Source organism: Lepus europaeus, chromosome 12 (genome assembly GCF_033115175.1).
Source record: "Lepus europaeus isolate LE1 chromosome 12, mLepTim1.pri, whole genome shotgun sequence".
In the NCBI taxonomy this organism is placed as follows: Eukaryota; Metazoa; Chordata; class Mammalia; order Lagomorpha; family Leporidae; genus Lepus; species Lepus europaeus.
Genome location: NC_084838.1, coordinates 95,882,470 through 95,902,457, shown reverse-complemented (window position 1 = coordinate 95,902,457; position 19,988 = coordinate 95,882,470). Strand labels below are relative to the sequence as shown.

General features: G+C 47.9%; 1 protein-coding gene across 1 annotated transcript in view; it reads right to left on the bottom strand.

Moving 5' to 3' along the window:
• Nucleotides 1-19,165, bottom strand: part of HABP4 (hyaluronan binding protein 4) — a 35,201-nt gene extending 16,036 nt beyond the window's left edge. Inside the window, exons 1-4 of the mRNA XM_062208557.1 lie at nt 18,682-19,165; nt 14,569-14,731; nt 3,586-3,747; nt 3,334-3,399 (exon numbers count right to left, since the gene is read on the bottom strand). Of these exons, the coding sequence (XP_062064541.1) occupies nt 3,334-3,399; nt 3,586-3,747; nt 14,569-14,731; nt 18,682-19,075 (785 nt within the window). The 5' untranslated portion in view covers nt 19,076-19,165. The remainder of the gene's footprint in view (nt 1-3,333; nt 3,400-3,585; nt 3,748-14,568; nt 14,732-18,681) is intronic.
• Between the last annotated feature and the right edge of the window lie 823 nt (nt 19,166-19,988).

Sequence of the window (19,988 nt, the reverse complement as noted above, 5' to 3'; positions counted from 1 at the left end):
CCATGTCTTTACTTCAGTTATATTAGTGCAGAAAATGCCTGTTTTGGCAAGTGTGTGCCCAAAAACAATGTCAAACACTTCAAAGGTTTTTTACCTAAATCAGGGTGTTTTTTTGTTTGTTTGTTTGTTTGTTTTCCTCTTTGATAGGCAGAAAGACAGACCAAGAGAGTAAGCCGCTATCTACTGGTTCACTTCCCAAACGTCCACAACAGCTCCTAGCGGGGCTGAAGCTAGAAGCCAGAGTTCAACCCAGGTCTCCCACATGGGTGGCAGGAACCCAACTACTTGAGTTATCACCTGCTGCCTCCCAGGGTGTGCCCTGGCAGGAGCAGAGCAGGGTATCAAACCCATGTAATCCAACATGGGATGCAGGCATCTTAATCACTTGGGCCAGAAGCTCGCTCCCACTAGTTCAGATTTCATCAGACTTCACACTTAACCAAACCTTTAACTGGGAATAGATTTCCACCTGATGTTGCCTAATAATGACATAAACTGTCTTGCTCCTCACAATAAAAGTTGGAAGGAGCATCACTGAAAACTACATCACGAGTGTCTATTCCAATTGCTAACAAGAAAATGTATTTGATGTTACTCTTCTAAAATGACTGCAGATGGAAAAGGTTCTATTTTCAGCATACTATCAAACCGTTGAAGAAAACCAATAATACTGCAAATGGCTCCATCACACCATTTCAAAGACTCTCGTCCTTAATGGCAGCTACTGCTGCCAGTTCTTCAAGTAAGGAAACGAAACCAGAGCAAAACCCTCACACCCACAATGCCCCGTGCAGCTCTGCCTTTTCCAGCCACAGAGCATCACTCGATGTGCCGGGCTCACCTCCACTTTCTCTCACTCATCCAAGGTCGCATGCAACCCCACTGCACTGCATTGTTCCTTCTAAGACAACCTTTCAGTTATGAATTACTACCACCTGAGAGCATTAACTTTGCAACTCACAACTCAATCCAAAACAGTGTCACAGGGCAAGTATCTTGTTAACACTGGGACTTGGGTGCCTGTCAGGGGCACACATAGCCACCTGCTCCCGTTGCCAAGTCAGTGCTGGACCCTCGGGGTAAATAGCCAGGTGCAGCCGAAATGACTTCAGGTTCAAGTGGCAGCAATAGGTAATGTAGTAAATGAGATGATTTAGGAGGGGCCTATATTACATTTTTATATATTATTAAAGTTAAAAAAAAGAAAAAGATTTATTGTCAAAATCACTGAGACACATAAAAGGAGTTTCTCTTTTTTTCAGGACAATAAGGATGAGCAATGATAATAACACTAACTTTACATTTGATATTATTGTGTACACTCATTTGTCTTTAAGGACAATGACTTTTTTTAAGAAGATTTTTATTTATTTATTTTAAACACAGGGTTACAGAGAGAAAGAGATCTTCCAACTTCGGTTCACTCCCCAGGTGGCCACAACAGCCAGGGCTGGATCAGGTCCAACCCAGGAGCCAGGAGCTTCATCCAGGTCTCCCATGTGGATGGCAGGAACCCAAACTCTTGGGCCATCTTCTGCTGCTTTTCTCTGCTAATTGGAGGGAGCTGGATCAGAAGTGGAGCAGCCTGGTATGCAGCTGGTGCCCATATAGCATGCTGCCATGTAGGCGGGGACTTAATCTGCTTCTGAGGGCCCCTGACAATGATTTTGTTAAAAAAAAAAAAAAAAAAAAAAAGCAGTTCATGGTTAAGCCGCCATCCGCAGCGCCGGCATCCCATATGGGTGCCAGTTTGAGTTCTGGCTACTCCACTTCTGATCCAGCTCCCTGTTAATGGCCTGGGAAATGCAGTAGAAGGCCACCCAAGTCCTTGGGCCCCTGCACCCATGTGCGAGACCCTGAAGAAGCTCCTGGCTCTGGGCTTCAGATCGGTCCAGCTCCAGCCATTGTGGCCAACTTGGGAGTGAACCAGTGGATGGAAGGTCTCTCTTTTTATCTCTCTCTGTAACTCTGCCTTTCAAATAAACAATAAAATAAACAATAATTTAAAAATAAAAGTTTCTTCTCTTCAAAGCAGCCGAGTGGAACTCTGGGCGCCCTTGAGCCCTGCAGCCTGCAGGACGTTTCCACACCCACCCCTCCTGCAGCACCACTTCTCAGCCACTGAGACATGAAAGAAAAAGAGCCAAGCAAGTACCTACTCCAACCAGCAAAGCTGGCACAGACCCAGGCACCCTGACACCTCAGAGAAACACCCAGTCTGACCTTGTGAAACTTGGGGATGAGCATCCATCCGCAAATGATTTTATAAAACCACCATGCAACATCAAGGATTAACAAAAGTTTTAGTGGGGCCGGCGCTGTGGCGCAGCAGGTTAAGGCCCTGGCCTGAAGCTCTGGCATCCCATATGGGTGCCAGTTCAAGACCTGGCTGCTCCACTTCCGATCCAGCTCTCTGTTATGGCCTGGGAAAGCAGTAGAAGATGGCCCAAGTGCTTGGGCCCCTGCACCCATGTGGGAAACCTGGAAGAAGCTCCTGGCTCCTGGCTTCAGATTGGCCCAGCTCCAGCCATTGTGGCCAATTGGAGAGAGAACCAGTGGATGGAAGACCTCTCTCTCTCTCTCTCTCTCTCTGCCTCTCTCTGTGTAACTGACTTTCAAATAAATAAATAAATCTTGAAAAAAAGTTTTTGCAAAGTCACAGAAAAATAAAAGTATTAGCTATCTAGAAAATTCAAAAGCATTCAAAGGCATGTACAAATGGACATGTGCTTTGGGCATTGGCAAATATGTGATTATTTGTCAAAAGTTTGACCAAAATAGTAAAATATTAAAAGTAATTTCAAATATAATCATGAAACAGAAAACTTATTTTTAAAGTATCTCACTGGGGATGGGTGGTGTGGCCTGGCAGGTTATGCCGCCACTTGGAACACTGCATCCAACAGTGCATCCAACATCAGAGTGCTGGGTTTGGGTCCCAGCTGTTCCACTTCCAATCCAGCTTCCTGCTCATGCATCCTGTGATGGAAGTAACTGGGCCTCTGCCACCCATGTGGGAGACCAGGAAGGAGTTCCACGCTCCTGGCATCAGTCTGGCCCAGCCCTGGCTGTTGCATGCATCTGGGGAGCGAACCAGTGGGTAGTGAGTAAAAGTTACCTCCCTCTCTCCCTCCTTCTTCCTCTCTTTCTGTCTGACACTCTGTCTTTCAAAGGTAAAAGTAAATAAAATTAAACATTAAAAAAAAGTTATCTTACTAACCAAAAGCCCAAAATCCATCTCCATTTGTGGGCACACCATTTTAGAGAAAAGCAAACCCAGCCAGAATTCCCACTGCACTGCACGTTCTCAGAGGCCACACGCGCACACCATACCTGGTGTCTTTCCCTGATGCCCAAGTGCGCACTCCATATCCCGTGTTGTCTTCAGTTCTGACTGCTCTAGAGAGAGAGAATAAAGACGGCTTTCAGATGGAAGCTGCTCTCCAGCCAGTCTCCACATCAGCAGAGTAATCCCACAATCTTTCCGTGGGAGCCTAGTGTCAGTTAACTACATCTCAGCACCTATCAGATGGGTACCACATATTATCAAAAATCAGTAAGTGAAAAGAACACGGAGAAACTTACATTTTATCATTCCCACCGTATCTTTCAAAATCTCGTTTTCCTCTCTGGTCGAAAGCATCAAAGGCTCTGTTTCCGGGAGCGCCCCTGCCTCTGCCTCGCATGCCCCCTCTCGGGCCTCCACGTCCTCGAAGAGGCCTCTCACGATCAAATCTGTCCACTGGTCTAGGAAGACAGGGGTGTGACGAAAGGCAGTGAATTGAAGGCCTAGCGTCTTTCCAAGGGAACAATTCAGAACATCACGGCTGTAACATACTGGAAAGAATGGTGACTTAAATAATCCATGAACAGTCAGCTGCCACTGAGTTTGAATCCTTTACAGCTGTCATTTTTACCTTCTCACGGCAAATCTCTACTGCCCATGAGTGGGGAGACTGAGCACTGGGTAGGTGGGTGCCAGGCGGGCCTCACACTGGTCCAAGCAGGGTGTTCCTTTCCTCTTGTTATGGTTCCCTCATTTACAAATGCCCACTTTAGATTAAGAAACTCTAAGGCTCATTTCTGTCCAAACACTAAATCTTCAAGTTACATCTGACACCTTTTGTATAATAAAAAAAAAAAAAAAATGATTACACTTCAAGTTACAGCCCTTCAGGCCAGCGCTGTGGCATAGCAGGTAAAGACACTGCCTGCAGTGCCGGCATCCCATATGGGCACCAGTTCAAGTCCTGGCTGCTTCACTTCCGATCCAGCTCCCTACTGTGGCCCGGGATAGCAGTAGAAGATGGCTAAGTCCTTGGGACCCTGCACCCTTGTGGGAGACCTGGAAGAAGCCCCTGGCTTTGGATCGGCGCAGCTCCTGCTGTTGCAGCAAAGACCTCTTTTCTTTCTCTGCTTCTCCTTCTCTCTCTGTGTAACTCTTTCAAATAATTAAGTCTTAAAAAAAAAAAAAATGACAGCCCTTCCTAAATCTCTCTCCCACATAACCAACTGGTGACATTTGGGACTAAAAAACATTAACTTGCTATAACCTGACTTCCACCTCATCACCACACATAAACTTCCAATGACAGCTGGAAAGCTCTTAGTTAAATAGCCAACAGAGACTTCTGTCTTTAAAATGTCACTTCAGGGGCTGGATGGTGCAGTCTAGCGAGTTAAGCCACTGCCTGCAACACCAACATCCCCTGTGAGTGCCAGTTCGAGTCCCAGCTGCTCTGCTTTCGATCCAGCTCCCTGCCAATGTGTCTGGGAAAGCAGTGGAAGATGGCCCGAGTGCCCAGGCCCCTGCACCCACGTGGGAAACTCAGATGGAGTTCCAGACTCCTGGGCTAGCCCAGCCTTTGCTATTGTGGCCAACTGGGCAGGAAACTAGAAGACGGAAGATCTGCCTCTCCCTCTCACTAATTCTGCCTTTCAAATAAATAATAAATCTTTAAAAAATAAAGAAAAATTTTAAATGTCAGTCGAAGGGCAGACATTTTGATACTTGAGACACTCACATCCCATATCAAAGTGCCTGAGTCTTAGTCCCTGCTCTGCTTCTGATTCCAGCTTCCTGCTAGTATGACCCCAGGAAGCAGCAGGTGATGGCCCAAGTACTTAGGCCACCCATGTGGGAGATCTGGATTGAAATCTAAACTCCTGGCTTCCGCCTGGTCCAGTCCTAGTTGTTGTGCACATTTGGGGAGTAAACCAATGGATGGAAGATCTGTCTGTTTCTCTTTCACATAAATTAAAATAAATAAAATACAAATTTATAAAAAAAAGTCACTTGGCCGGCACCGTGGTTTAACAGGCTAGTCCTCCGTCTTGCGGCGCCGGCACACCGGGTTCTAGTCCCAGTTAGGGCACTGGATTCTATCCTGGTTGCCCCTCTTCCAGTCCAGCTCTCTGCTATGGCCCGAGAAGGCAGTGGAGGATGGCCCAAGTGCTTGGGCCCTGCACCCCATGGGAGACCAGGAGAAGCACCTGGCTCCTGCCTTCAGATCAGCGCGATGCGCTGGCTGCGGCGGCCATTGGAGGGTGAACCAACGGCAAAAAGGAAGACCTTTCTCTCTGTCTCTCTCTCTCACTATCCACTCTGCCTGTCAAAAAAAAAAAAAAAAAAGTCACTTGACTCCTGAATATTATTTGCCAACCGCTAATTTTCCTTTGTTCTTTCCAGCTTCTCTTTCCCTACCTATACATAAAAAGTCATTTTTGGAATAGGCAATACCCAAACATGGTGCAAAATCCACACTGCTCCTCAGCTACCCAATTCCACTTCCCAGAGGCAGCCACTTCCAGATTCACACACAGGGAGAAGGTCCACACCTTGCCCTTTGCACAGAACCATGTTTGGGTACACTGCCCAGAGCTGCTTCCCTCCTTCTTGGGGTACCTGTGATGCTTAACTATGCCAGTACCCCATTTCTCTTTTCCCTGTGCAGATCCTCTGGACTTGAACCAGGCACTCTGAGAAGGGATGCAAGTGTCCACTCCTAGTCCTCCGTGTTCTTTCCCCTGCCACTTCCAGGCTGCCCACCCACCTCTTGTCACGCCCACCTCCTGTCCTGGCTCTGGTTACCACGGCTGTTTCTGAGCACCTGTCTCTCCTCTACCAGACTCGCCCCCTACAGGAAGGGACCATGTCTTTTCCACCATTATAATCCTAGTAAGATTAAAGTGACAATGTATTCTTTATTTAATAGAGGTTTGGGCATTAAGAAATCTAGTGGCATTAGTGGCACAAACATCAGCACTAAAGGTAAGCTGCAGGCTAGAAATGTTACATTAAAAAGCTGCTACCCTGGGGCCAGCACTGTGGCGTAGCAGGTTAAGCCACCACCTGCAGCACCAGCATCCCATGTGGGCGCCGGTTTGTGTCCCAGCTGCTCCACTTCCAATCCCGCTCCCTGCTGTACCTGGGAAGGTAGCGGAGGAGGGTCCAAGTGCTTGGGCCCCTGCACCCACACTGGAGACCCAGAGGAAGCTCTGCAGCCATTTGGGAAGTTAGCCAGTGATGAAGGACCTCTCTCTGTCTCTCCCTCCCTCCCTCCCTCTAACTGCCTTTCAAATAAATAAAATAAATGTTACAAAAAAAAAAAAAAAAAAAAAAGCTGCTATACCATAGTTAGCAAAAAGATACAATTTTCCTTACTTGAAAACAAATACAGAGGAGTACAGATGATTAACTTTATGCCAGTCTCTTACAAGAAAAATCATTCTAAATAAATTCTCCAGTTGGCTTTTCTGTCTCCCATCTCCCCTCAAACAAAACCAGATTTTCAAACAGAAATCTTTGTAAAACCTGATTGTAAAATATAGTAATGCCCAAGCAAAGTTCTAAAACAGTAACAAATGAAAAGTAACAGTGAACTTTTAACTAGGAAGTTGAACAGAGTAATAAAGGATAGGAAGTCCACTTGAAAATGGAGAGCAAAACACACAGAATAAAACATCACCATCGGACCACATCTGTGTCTGTGGACACCTAGCTCATACACAAACAAAACACCAAGTTTCTAAAAAATAAGGATAGAATCCAACTCTTAAAAATTGCTTTGTGTGTGTTCTGGGTCATTTTAATCCCTTAAGCCCTCTTTTCTTTCCTCTGCAAGTGTATACCCACCTCCAATTAAGCACATCCTCAATTACTTTCTTATAATCTGCTTACTTAAAATATGTACCTTCTGGGGCTGGCATTGTGACATAGTGGGTAAAGCCACTGCCTGCAGTGCCAGCACACCATATGGGCGCAGGTTCCAGACTGGGCAGCTCCCTGTCAGTGCACCTGGGAAAACAGCAGAAGATGGCCCAAGTGCTTAGGCCCCTGCACCCACGTGGGAGAGTCAGAGGAAGCTCTGGGCTCCCGGCTGTTGTATGCACTGGGGGAGTGAACTGGGGTTGAAAGCTGTCTCTGTCCCTCCCTGTGACTGTCTTTCAAATAAACCTTTTCTATACGTATAACAACCTTTATAAAAGGTTTGGAGACGACTGAGGACTGCGCTCCACTCTGCAAGTTTTATTTGTGAGAAGCTCACAAGCAGGAGGAAGGGAAGTGAATCAGAGCCAAGCACCTCGCTTTATGTACTTTTAACTCTCACTCTGAGAACAGCTCTGGGGGACAGGAGTGCCTGTTTCACAGGAGAGGGTGCTCACTGCGGTGTGAACGGGGGAGTTCCTGCGTAGTGGGTTCCCAGTTTCAGTCTGGGGACAGATGTGCAGCTGGGTGGCGGTGAGGCTACACAAAAACAGCAGTGCGCCTCACACCCGTCAGCGGAGCACCTGAAGTGAGCGAGACAGTGAATGCTACCACGAACCTTTGGAAAACTTCCTCCGGGAAAAGGCGCTGGAAAGATCCCAATGACTCTCTCAAAACTGGAATTGACTCTAAGTGACCAGCAGGAAACCACAGAAATGTTCGAAGACAGGCAGACTCCTGCTCTAACACTCTATGTCCTAAGGGCTCAATTAAGTTCCTCTGCAGCCAAAGGAAAAATTCCTACTGCCTTAAGAGTAGCTGCACTGCCAGGATAAGGACTCCCAGAGACGGAGCTGCCCTGGGGGACAGACGGGCAGACAGTCAATCTCAGCACATTGCGTTGCATCTATGGGAAAACCTGCTGTCTGAGCAGAGTGAAAATCCACATCAGCCAGCCATGAGCAGGCTGCACATTGCTGGAACCTGGGCCTCCTCCCTCATCTGTGTGGAGGGGGCTGAATTTGGATACACTCTCAAGAATACAGAGATCCCATGAGGTTGCTTCAAACAAATCCATGGAAAATGAGATTAAAAGAGACATTTATTTTGGTACCAAATAAACTTTGAAATCCATGCATGAGTAAAATCCTGTCAAAAAACATGTATATGAATCAAAAAATTCAAGATGATACCATTTTAAAAATGTATTTATTTTATTCATTTGAGACACACAGAGACAGAGACAGATGGAGAAAGATCTTCCAGGGGCCAGCATTGTGGTACAGCAGGTTAAGCTGCTGCCTGCAATGCTAGCATTCCCACATGGGTACTGATTTAAGTCCTGGCTACTCTGCTTCCAATCCAGCTCCCTGCTGATGTGCCTGGGAAAGTAGCAGAAGATGGCCCAAGTGCTTGAGCCCCTGCACTCACATGGGAGTCTGAGAAGAAGCTCTTGGTTTTGGATTGGCCCAGCTCCAGTAGTTGCTACCATCTGGGGAATGAACCAGTGGATGGAAGATCTCTCTGAGTTTCCCTCTCTAACTCTGTCTTTCAAATAAATAAATAAATCTTTAAAAAAAACTTCCATCTGCAGGTTTACTCCACAAATGCCTGCAACATCCAGATCTAGGCCAGGCTGAAGACAAGACACTGGAATTCTGGGATTTCACCAGGGTCTCCCACATGGGAAGCAAAGACCCATGTACCTGAGTCATCACCTACTGCCTCCAAGGGTATGCATGAGCAGGAAGCTGGCATGCAGAGTGGATCTGGGACTTGAACCCGGCACTCCAATATGGGATGTGGTTGTCTGAAATGGCAGCTTAACCACCAAGTCAAATGCCTGGCCCAAGAAGATACCATTTTTTTCTATCAGATAAGCAAAGCAAAGTTCATTATATTCAAGTTTGGAGAAGGTACTAAGGAAAAGCTCCCACAGATTATTAGCACTAAAACAAACTGACATGTTACTAGGATAAGTGAGTTGTCACCGTGTGTCAACTGCTCTGGTCCCCAGAGTGAGATCATCCAACCTTGCTGCGAATCACGAGATGGATCCCAATCTGGATACCCAACACACACCCAAGAACAGCTACCTGTAACTCCACCTGGGACTCCACCTCTGGGACTCCACCTAGGAAATCACCTACATACAAAGACATTAAACATGTGGGGGCCAGAAGCGGGGGAACAGTGTTGTGGTGTACTGGGTAAAGATGCTGCCTGAGATGCCAGCATCCCACATGGGAGATGGCTTGTGTCCCAGCTGCACCATGTCTGATCCAGCTTCCTGTTAATGGTTTGGGAAGGCTACAGAGGATGGCTCCTTGTGCTCAGGCCCCTGCAATCCATGTGGGGGACCCAGAAACAGCTCCCGGTTCCTGGCCCAGTCCCAGATAGTGTGGTTGTCTGGAGAATAAACTGGTAGGTAGAAGATATCTCTTTGTCTCTCCCTTTCTTGCTCTTTTTCAAATAAATAAATCTTAAAAAAAATCTGGAAGAGCAAAGGTTAAATACAAAAGCAATGAGTATATTATGATACATACAAAAAATCCTAATAGAGCTATTAAGAATGCTTATCAAACATTGTCACTGGGGCCAGAGTTGTGGCACAGTGGGTTAAGCTGCTGCCAGCAGCACCAGCAACCCATATGGGCACCAGTTCAAGTTTCAACTGTTCCATTTCTGATCCAGCTCCCTACTGATGTGCCTGGGAAAGCAGTGAAAGATGGCCCAAGTGCTTGGGCCCCTGCACTCACAGAGGAGACCCAGAAGAAGCCTTTGGCTCTTGGCTTTGACCTGGCCCGGCCCAGCCCAACCACTGTGGCCATTTGGGGAGTGAACCAGCCGATGGAAGATATCTCTCTCTCCTTCTCTAACTTTTTCAACTAAGTAAATCTTTAAAAACAACAACAAATTTAAAAAAAATTGTTATTGACATGGAAAAAATGCTTATCCTATGTCAAGTAGAAGACAAAGAATACAAAGTACAGAGGATTGGCATTGGGGGTAGTTGTTAAGATGCTGTTTGCGATGTCCATGTGCCTTACAGTGCCTGGGTTTGAGTCCTGGCTCTGCTTTCAATTGCAGCTTCCTGCTAATGTGCACCTTGGAAGGCCATAGGTGGTGGTCCAAGTATTCAGGTCCCTGCTATCCAGGTGGGAGATCTGGACTAAGTTCGTGGCGCCAGGATTCAGCCACTTAGCCCAGCCCTGCTACAGGTATCTATGGGAGTGAACTAGTGATGGGAGCTCTATCTGGCTCTCAAAAGAATAAATTAAAATTAAAAAACAAAAAAAGAAGAAAAGGGCAGACATTCGGTGCAGAGGTTAAGATGTCACTTGGGACACCTTATCCTATACTGGAGTCCCAGCTCTGCTTCCAATTCCAGTTTCCTGTTACATGTCCCCTGGGAGGTAGCAGCTGATGGTCCAATGAGTCCCTAACCTAGTTGAATTCCTGACTCCTGGCTTCAGCCTAGCTCAGCTCAGGCTACTGCGAGCATTTTGGAGAATGAACTAGCAGATGGAAGGTCTCTCTTTTTCTCTCTCTGGCTTTCAAATAAAAATATACAAATTTTAAAAAATAGAAAATCTTAGACAAATCCAAGAAAATTCACAGTGAGAGGTTTAGCAAAGTAAATGCTCAGTTGTGGATGCATTATAATCTTTTTTTTTTTTTTTTTTTTTTTTTTTTTTTTTACTTTTTTTTGACAGGCAGAGTGGATAGTGAGAGAGACAGAGAGAAAGGTCTTCCTTTTACTGCTGGTTCACCTGCCAATGGCCACCGCGGCCGATGTGCTGCGGCCGGTGCACCGTGTTAATCCGAAGGCAGGAGCCGGGTGCTTCTCCTGGTCTCCCATGCGGGTGCAGGGCCCAAGCACTTGGGCCATCCTCCACTGCCTTCTCGGGCCACAGCAGAGAGCTGGACTGGAAGAGGAGCAACCGGGACAGAACCAGCTCCCCGACCGGGACTAGAACCTGGTGTCCCGGCACCGCAGGTGGAGAATTAGCCTAGTGAGCCGTGGCGCCAGCTGCATTATCATCTTATAATCTAAATTCAGGAGCCAGCGCTGTGGTGTAGTGGGTAAAGCTGCCACCTGCAGTGCCAGCATCCCATATGGGCACCAGTTTGACTCCAGGCTGCTCCACTTCCGATCCAGCTCTCAGCTATGGCCTGGGAAAGCAGAAGATGGCCCAAGCCCTTGAGCCCCTGCACCTGCCTGGGAGACCAGAAAGAAGCTCCTGGCTCCTGGCTTCGGATTGGTGCAGCTCTGGCTATTGTGGCCAATTGGGGAGTGAACCAGCGGATGGACAATTTTTCTCTCTCTGCCTCTCCTTCTCTGTGTAACTCTGACTTTCAAATAAATAAATAAATCTTTAAAAAAATCTAAGTTTATTAATACATAAAGAGGTCAGTGTTGCCACACAGTGGATTAAATCACTACTTGCAACACTGGCATCCCATACGGGAGTGCTGGTTGGAGACTCTGCTACTGTTTCCAATTCTACTCCCTGCTAATGTATCTGGGAAGGTAGCAGAAGGTGGCCCAAGGACTTGGGCCCCTGTCACTCACATGGTAGTCCCAGATGGAGTTCCAGGCTCTTAACTTCAGCCTGGACCAGCACAGGCTGTTGTGGTTATTTGCAGAGTGAGCCAGCAGATTAAAGATCTCTTCTCTCTGTCAGCCTGCCTTTCAAATAAATAATCATTTTTTTAAAAGAGAAGAAAATGGGCCAAAGTGTAATCACCTCAGATGGTGAGATAGGTATTTTAATTTTCTTAGTTTTATACATTGTCCCAAATTATCTAAACTATACACACACACATAAATATGTATATATACAAAAGATCTTATGACCCTTTATTATCAGAAGAGTATTTAAAAAGCAAAGAAAGGGGCTAGAATTGTGGTGTAATGAATTAAGCCTCTGCCTACAATGCTGGCATCCCATATGGGCACTGGTTCAAGTCCTGGTTGCTCCACTTCCAATCCCGCTCCCTGCTAATGTGCCTGGGAACATAGCAGAAGCCAGTCCAAATGGTTGCGCTACTGCACCCATGTGGGAGACCCGGAGGAAGCTCCTGGCTCCTGGCTTCAGCCTGGCCTAGCCCTAGCCATTGTGGCCATTTGTGGGGGTGAACCAGCAGATGGAAGATCTCTCTCTATCTCTCCCTCTCCTTGTCTCTCTCTGTAGCTCTGCCTTTCAAATGAATACAATAAATCTTTTTTTAAAAAAGGTATGAGGGCAGGTATTTAGTCAGTAGCTAAGATGCTGGTGAAGACACCCACTTCCTACAGTACAGTTCCAACACCTGACTCCAGCTTCCTGCCAATGCAGACCTTGGGAGGCAGCAGTGATGGGTCAAATGATCAGGTTCCTATCACTCACAGGGGAGATCTAGGTTGAGTTCCTGGCTCCTGGCTTCAGCCTCAGCCCGGCTTCAGTCACTGTAGGCATGAGAGTGGACCAGCAAATAGGTGCTATCTTTTGCTCTCAAATAAAAAAAATTTTTTGAAGGAAAATATCTGGGGTTAGTGTAGTGGCACAGTGGGTAAACTGCTACCCACAAAGCTGGCATCCCTTATGGATGCTGGTTCAAGTCCTGGCTGCTCCATTTCTGATCCAGTTCCCTGCTGATATGCTTAGGAAAGCAGTGGAAAATGGGCCAAGTGCTTGGGCCCCTACACCTACATGGGAGATCCGGAAGATCTTGGCTCCTGGCTTTGGCCTGGCCCCACCCTGGCTGTTGTGGCCATTTAGGGAGTAAACCAACAGATGGAAGATAACTCTCTCTCTCTCTGTAACTCGTTCATATAATATATCTTTAAAAAAAAAAAAAAGGAAAATTTTCCAATGCCATATGATGAAATTTGAAATTCAAATTTCCTTGGAAATGAAATTTTCCTAATGTGATACACTAAGAATACATTATTTCTGTGGTGCTCCCACCAAAAGTACAAAGCCTCATTCCATAGGAAACAGCACACACATTCAAATTCTGAGATGTGCCACAAAATAACTGGCTCCTGCTCTTCCACAATGTCAGACGCAGGTGTGGGCAGCTGGCCTAGCACTTAGGACAGCAGATAGGCTGTCCCGTCCCATGTGGCAGTGCCTGGGTTCGACTCCTGGCTCCAGCTCCTGAGTCTAGCTTCCTGCTAATGTGGACTCTGGGAGGCACAGATGACAGCCCAAGCAGACTTTCTGCCACTCTCATGGGAGACCTGGGTAGAGTTCATGCTCCCAGCTTGCCTTGCCTCCACCCACAGGCATGGGAGTGTATTGCCTCTGCCTCTCAAACAAATAAGTAAAAATTTTCCATGCCAAGTTCATAAAAGGCAAAGGAAGACTAAGAAGCTGTTGCAGATTATAGAAGAGTGAATACAACGCACATTCCTGGAATGGAATCTGAACCAGAAACGTTTTCTCTGCTAAAAGCCTATCATGAAGACAGTTGAGTAAGATCTGATTAATCTGTAGATGATACAGTTTAGAGTAACAGCATTGTATCAATAAGTGTGATGATTATACCATGTCAAATGATATACATGATATACATGATATACATGTCAAATAAAGAGGCATTTCTATACCTTACTCTCAAATGAGTGAAAAAAAGGTGTACATGTGTTTAAAAAGAGAGAGAATATAAAAGAAATTTTAAAAAGGTGACATTTCGGGAATCTTGTATAACTCCTACAATATGTCTATACATCTGAAATTTTAAAAGAAAAATCATCCCTCCACAATTCCATATCCTACCCTACCCCTACCCTTAACATACATGTGTTACTTAATGAGCCTCTTTTCATGTCATATAAAGTAACTGCTACCTGTGTGCAGGTGGGACATGGACAACAAAGCAGGGAGGCAGGACTGTACTGGCCCGCGGCTAATACTACTAGAGAGAAAGCTTGTAAGCCAGAATCAGGTTTACCCATCATGCAAGATTTTTTTTTTTTTTTCAGATTTCATTATGATAGCCTATGGACTTTTGTTTAGATCAGTTTATATAGTCTAAACTAGTAATGCTCACTCAAAAGTACAATTATGTCCCTAGCCCCAAACTGCATCCTTAGTCTAGAATGGAACAGGAAAATTAACCTGTGCTACTTGCTCCTGTGTATTTTCAGGACACTTTTCATAATTACCAATGAACAATTCCTTTTTTAACTGTATGATCATTTCCCGATGAATTGAACATTTTTCATGTGTCACCTAAGGTAATATAATTTTTTGGTTAAATTGGCAAAATGCTCCTAGGACTGGAGCCACGAGAAGGCCACAAAGCCTACAAGCCTCCTGAACACCTCTGGTGCTGGCCCACCTCGCCCTCCCCAGCACTGCGGTACATACTTTTCATCTGTAAACTTCTCGGCTGTGAAGTCCGCCGGCCTCTCGGTCTCATAGGGGCGATATTCCCTGTAGGGTCTCCGCTCCGCTCTATCAAGCGTCACCTCTGTGCCCCGGCTGTCATTCCATCCTTGCTGCTCCCCTCTTCTGGGAGTTCGTTTCTGGCCTGCCAACGGAAAATCAAAGCAGAGAGCTGGAACACGACACCTGGGCTTTGCAGGTGCTTGCAAACGTCACTTTTCTACAAAGCCTCGTCCTAGCAAAATTGTTTATTTTGAAAAATGTCAGAGAAGAAAAAAGTAATAAAAAGCTTTACTAATGATCTTCATCATGGTTTCCCTTGTCCTAGAAAAGCATACTACCACACAAGCTAGCCTATAATGACAGGTATCTCACAGAAACACTGTGACGACTGTGGGTATATTTCACTAACCTGCATTTCATGCAAGCAGCTTTACCAAAACATGGCATAAAAGCTCCACCCAGAAAACTAAAGGTAAAATACCCTGTAATTTTAGAAACCTGACTGGTCATAAACCGAGGGCAACTATGGTTTATCATCAGCTTCGTATGTTTTTTATAAGATTTTTGCTTTTAAATAGCTTGTAGTATATGACTTCTTATGAAGAGTTGTTTGCTCTTTGATAAGATTTACACATTTGGGATCATTGCTCAAACATCAGCCCAAACGAATTTGCCAACTCAGCCAAGAGCCGGTTACTACCAGAGAGGGTATCACTCTTGTCCCCTGAGAGCCCAGCAAGCAACGAGCTGGGGTAGGGACAGGCTGCTGGGGCCACTCTAATCTTTTCTTTCTCTTCTCACCTAACTTTAGTCCCTTTAGTTTTGGTGATTTAAAGATTTTAAGAAAAGGCTATCTGTGGAGCAGCTAATAGTTGGTTAATGTGTTATGAAGAGCTTTGTTGCTCTTAAATCCTCTCCCAGAAATGTCCATTTCTTTTGTACATATTTAAAAGGTCTCTCAAACATTATTATTATTATTATTTTTTACTATAGCGGCTTGACTGTTCTGGTATATTCTTCACAAGGGTTGTGTAGGCATAAAATGTTAAACTTATACAAGTTAATGGGTAAATTTTTAAGCTGCTGGATTCTTCTTCCATTCAAGCACATAGACACAACTTATTTCTTGCTCATATAAGGTTGATTTTTTTTAATGTGAAAAGTTGCACACAGCTCTAAGTTCCATTCGCTGTGATTTTAATTTCAGTCCAACTTGCACCCTGTGGTGAGGTGACAGTCTGAGTGTGTAACATGCTAGGGTAAAGGAAGAGCGTTATGCTCCTACTGCGGAAGCAGCAAGATAGAGGCTGACACCAGGCTGCAACAGCACAGGAGAGCGTGCAGTGTCAGCTCTGTGGGTGCACATGTTACAAAGAGTTCAAAACTGGAAGCCTCTGAAATACAAGGTAGAAAATGTCATTAGGAAAGTTAATTATTTAACAAGTTGAAACTGTAACAGACCATGGCATAGTCATCAGGAAATTTGTCAAAGTAACAATATTTTTCCCTCAATGTAACATTATTTTAATACAATCTTAGATTTCCTATTTGTAAGCTGTAGTTTTAAAAAATCTTTACTTTCCACTTCAGTGCAGAATCACTTAGGTATTCGTCTCATCTTCTACCTCCTCCAAGTTATTTTGTAATTGTATCAACTGAACTTGGAACTCACCATTCAAAACTTAAAATACCACATTTACTGCATATTTTATATATTAAAGTCTCTTCCAGAGTTTGTGTAAAATTTGAAAACAGTTAAATATAATTGGCTATTTACAAGCATTAGATTGTGAATGCCCTGCAAACATTTCACTCTTCCCAAACCTCCCTCTGAAAACAAAGATAACCAGTGTCATTTTTTCCTCCACAATTTAGACCCAAGAGATCAAGACCGCCACTGAACCCAGCTGGTGTCTGTGTGCTGGATCAGCAGCTCCAAGCAGATAATGCAAACACTGCACTTCCCAGCCCTTTCCAATAGAAGGCTGGCACACGCAGTTTGACCACTGATCTAAACCCAAGTTCATATGCAACAGCGGAATGCAACAACATCTACAGTAAGGTTTCCTACTAAGTGAGGCTGAAGCTCTAGGAAAAGCAGAGCTGATTCATTTAGCTTCTGACTGCTTCAAGAAGGATTTATAGAGCAAGGCTTGCCACAGGATTTATGTACATTGTTAGATAGTCACAGACTCTAAAAACCATGGGGGGAAAATCTTATGATACATTTTTGTGAGATTAATAAACATTTCCATTATCTATCGAAGTTGCTTGGTTTTTGTCTACACTAAGCACTCATGACATTCTTACTAAATTTAAAATCTTGACTGTTGGAAAAGCTTAGTCCTTCATACCAATTAGGACTGTAAAACCTTGAGAGAGAAGCTCCCTAGCACTAATTGAAGACATATTTAGTACAGTAACTACATAAGCAGAAATTAATGAGATATTTGCTCCTAAAATAACATACTGGGAAAAAAAAAAACCTAGAATGACAAGATTTTCATTCTAGGGCCGGTGCTGTGGCGTAGTGGGTTGACGCCCTGGCCTGAAGCGTCGGCATCCCATATGTGTGAAGGTTCTATTCCCGGCTACTTCTTTTCCAATCCAGCTCTCTGCTGTGGCCTGGGAAAGCAGTAGAGGATGGCCCAGGCTTGGGGCTGTGCACCCACGTGGGAGACCAAGAAGAGGCTTCTGGCTCCTGGCTTTGGATTGGTGCAGCTCCGGCCGTTGCGGCCATCTGGGGAGTGAACCAGCAGATGAAGACCTCTCTCTGTCTCTACAACTTTGTCTTTCAAATAAATAAAATAAATCTTTAATAAAAATTTTCATTCTAACCAAAAAAGTCAACTACAGATCTCTAATATTGGACCTCAACAGTCAGAGCACTTGTACCATGAACTGACAAAAAAAAAAGTTACAGGTGATTACAATGTCAAGCAAAAGAAGTAGGTTGCAACCCAGTTTCCATCAGATATTTTAAATTTAGGAAAAAAAAGAGTGCTATGCATCTATGTATACAAACAGAAAGTGCTAGCAACGGGGAAAAAGAGGATGTTCACTTCACCTCATTCATGCGGGAACTGTTTTAACATTTTTGTAACACAATTGCAGGGCATTTTGTTACAGGGCTAAAGATGAACATAGTGACAGCCCGCACCGCACTTTGACATCCTTCTAAAGGATAAGCAGGGAGCGGGAAAGCTTAGCCTTGCTGAATTCTCCAACTGCCATTATATTTACTTAAGAGAAAGGCCATAACGCAAATAGGATCTCAACCTCCTCCCAGATCAAAGCAGCTCATAAATTTTTCCGGCCTACCACGGGCAGGCAGCGTTTCTTAAGCTTTCCAACATCTTTGCTGTAGTGACTCGACTTTCTGGTTCTCCAGTGGGGGTCCTGGGCTCAACTTCACGGACGCAGGTGAACACTACCTGGTCGCAGAGGTCACAGCCCTGGCACTCTAACCGGGACGTCCTCTCCCCAGCCGGGGTGCCCGGCCAGAGCCTGGAGCGGTGGAACCGCCCGCCCGCTCTCAGCAAGCCCCGGTTTGCGGACAGTGGCGGTGACGCGGCCCGGGCCAGGGCGCAGGGCCCGGAGGCAGGCCGAGGCCGGGCTCGGGGAACCGGGCCGGTACCAGCTGGCGAAGGCTGCTGTTCAGAGGGGGAGCCACCGCGCCACCAGCCCCGCCACCGGCCCCCGGCAGCCACGTGCGTGCGGAGGGGCGCGGGGCGCCCACCCGGGCCTTTGCTCCCGCGCCGCCCGACCCCCCGAGTCAGGGGGCGCCCTGGCTCCTCCGCCGGCCCCCGCCCCGCTGCCCGCTCGACCTTCGGGAGCCGGGAGGCAGCGACCCCAGCACACGCTTCCCCGGCACCACCCGCAGCCCGTCGGACCCCAGCCCCGCCAGCCGGCACTTGCCCGCCGACCCCCAGAACTGCCCGAGGAGCGCAGACCCCCGGCCACGGCCACAGAACTCTGAACTCGACCCCGACTCGCCTCTCCCCGACCCCCGGCCCCACCATGGGGGTCGAGGGGCGGTGACCTCCGTGACCCCCTTCCCCTTCCTCCTCAGCCCCGGAGGGACGCGCGTACCGAGCGGCTGCGGGCCGCCGCCGGGGCTGTCCGGCTGCTGAGCAACGGGGGCCGGGAGGCTCTTGCGCTCCTTCTGGGACTCCCTGCGGCCGCCGCCCGCGCCGGGTCTGTGGCCCGAGGCCCCGGCCGGGCTCCGGCCCCCACGGCCGCCGGCTCCGGCCGCCGCCGCCGCCGCTGCTGCTGCTGCTGCCGCCGCCGCCGCCGCCGCCGCCTCGTCGCGCCTCTTGCGCTGCAGCTGCTGCTGGCGCCGGCGCTCGGCCTCGCGCAGGATGTCGAACGGGTCCGACTCGTCGTCCAGCAGCTGATGGAAGCGGTTGGCCACGACGCAGCCGAAACTCTCCTGCATCGCGGCGGCGGCGGCTGCGGCCACGGGGCTCCCCAGAGCGCCCTTCATGCTGCCGCGGCCGCCTGTGGGCCCGCCGCGGGCAGCCCACGCGAGCGAGTCTCAGCGAAGACGGCAGCGCAGACCCATCCTGCCCGCCTCCGCCACCGCCCTCCCTGCCCTACCCGGTCCCGTCCCTCCCGGTGCCCGCCCCGGCGCCGCCGCCGCCCGCCCAGCCGGCGCCCGATAGCCAATCAGCGTGCGCGGACACGCCCCCGTCCCCCCCAGCCTTTGCATCCGGAAGCCCAATCACAGGCCGGCTGCTGTCACGTCACGCGACGCGTGTGCCCCGCCCCCTCCGGCCGGGCGCGGGGGGCGGGGCGGGGGCGGAGCTCCTGTGAGGAGAATCAGTGGTGGCGCGGCGGGCGGGCAGCGGCCGGCACGCGCGTTTTCCCGGCGAGTGGGTCCGTGTTTCTTGTTTTCCTCTCTCGGTTGAAGCTTCTGTGGTGGAAGGTCGTGACCCGACGACGGGGAAGCCGGGAAAGGCTTTCCTCAGGCGATGCCGGCTCGGCCGAGGGAGAAGGGGGGGTCCCCGCCCAGACGCCAGGGGGACTGCAGGTGTCGGTCCTTACTGCGGGAGCCGTGGGAAACCGGCTTTGAACACGAGCAGGTTTGGGTGTGGAGAGGCCTTCCTGGCTGCGATGGAGGGACTGGCGGTGGAACGCGCAGGGATGGTGCCGCGGCGGCCGCGGGGGCGCCAAGGGTGGATTCCAGAGCCGAGGAGTCGGGGTTTCTGCCGGCCGGACGTGGGGGGTGCCCTGGGTGGGGCGCTGTGGAGGGAGAACATGAGGACTCCTGTTTTTTCTGGAACGGTAGTGCTAATCACAAAGAAATAGAGCCCCGGCATGGAACACTTGGATGACAACTAGGGGCTCAGTCCCAGGGGCGAGCGTGGAGAGGACACGTGGGACGCCCGCATGCTCCG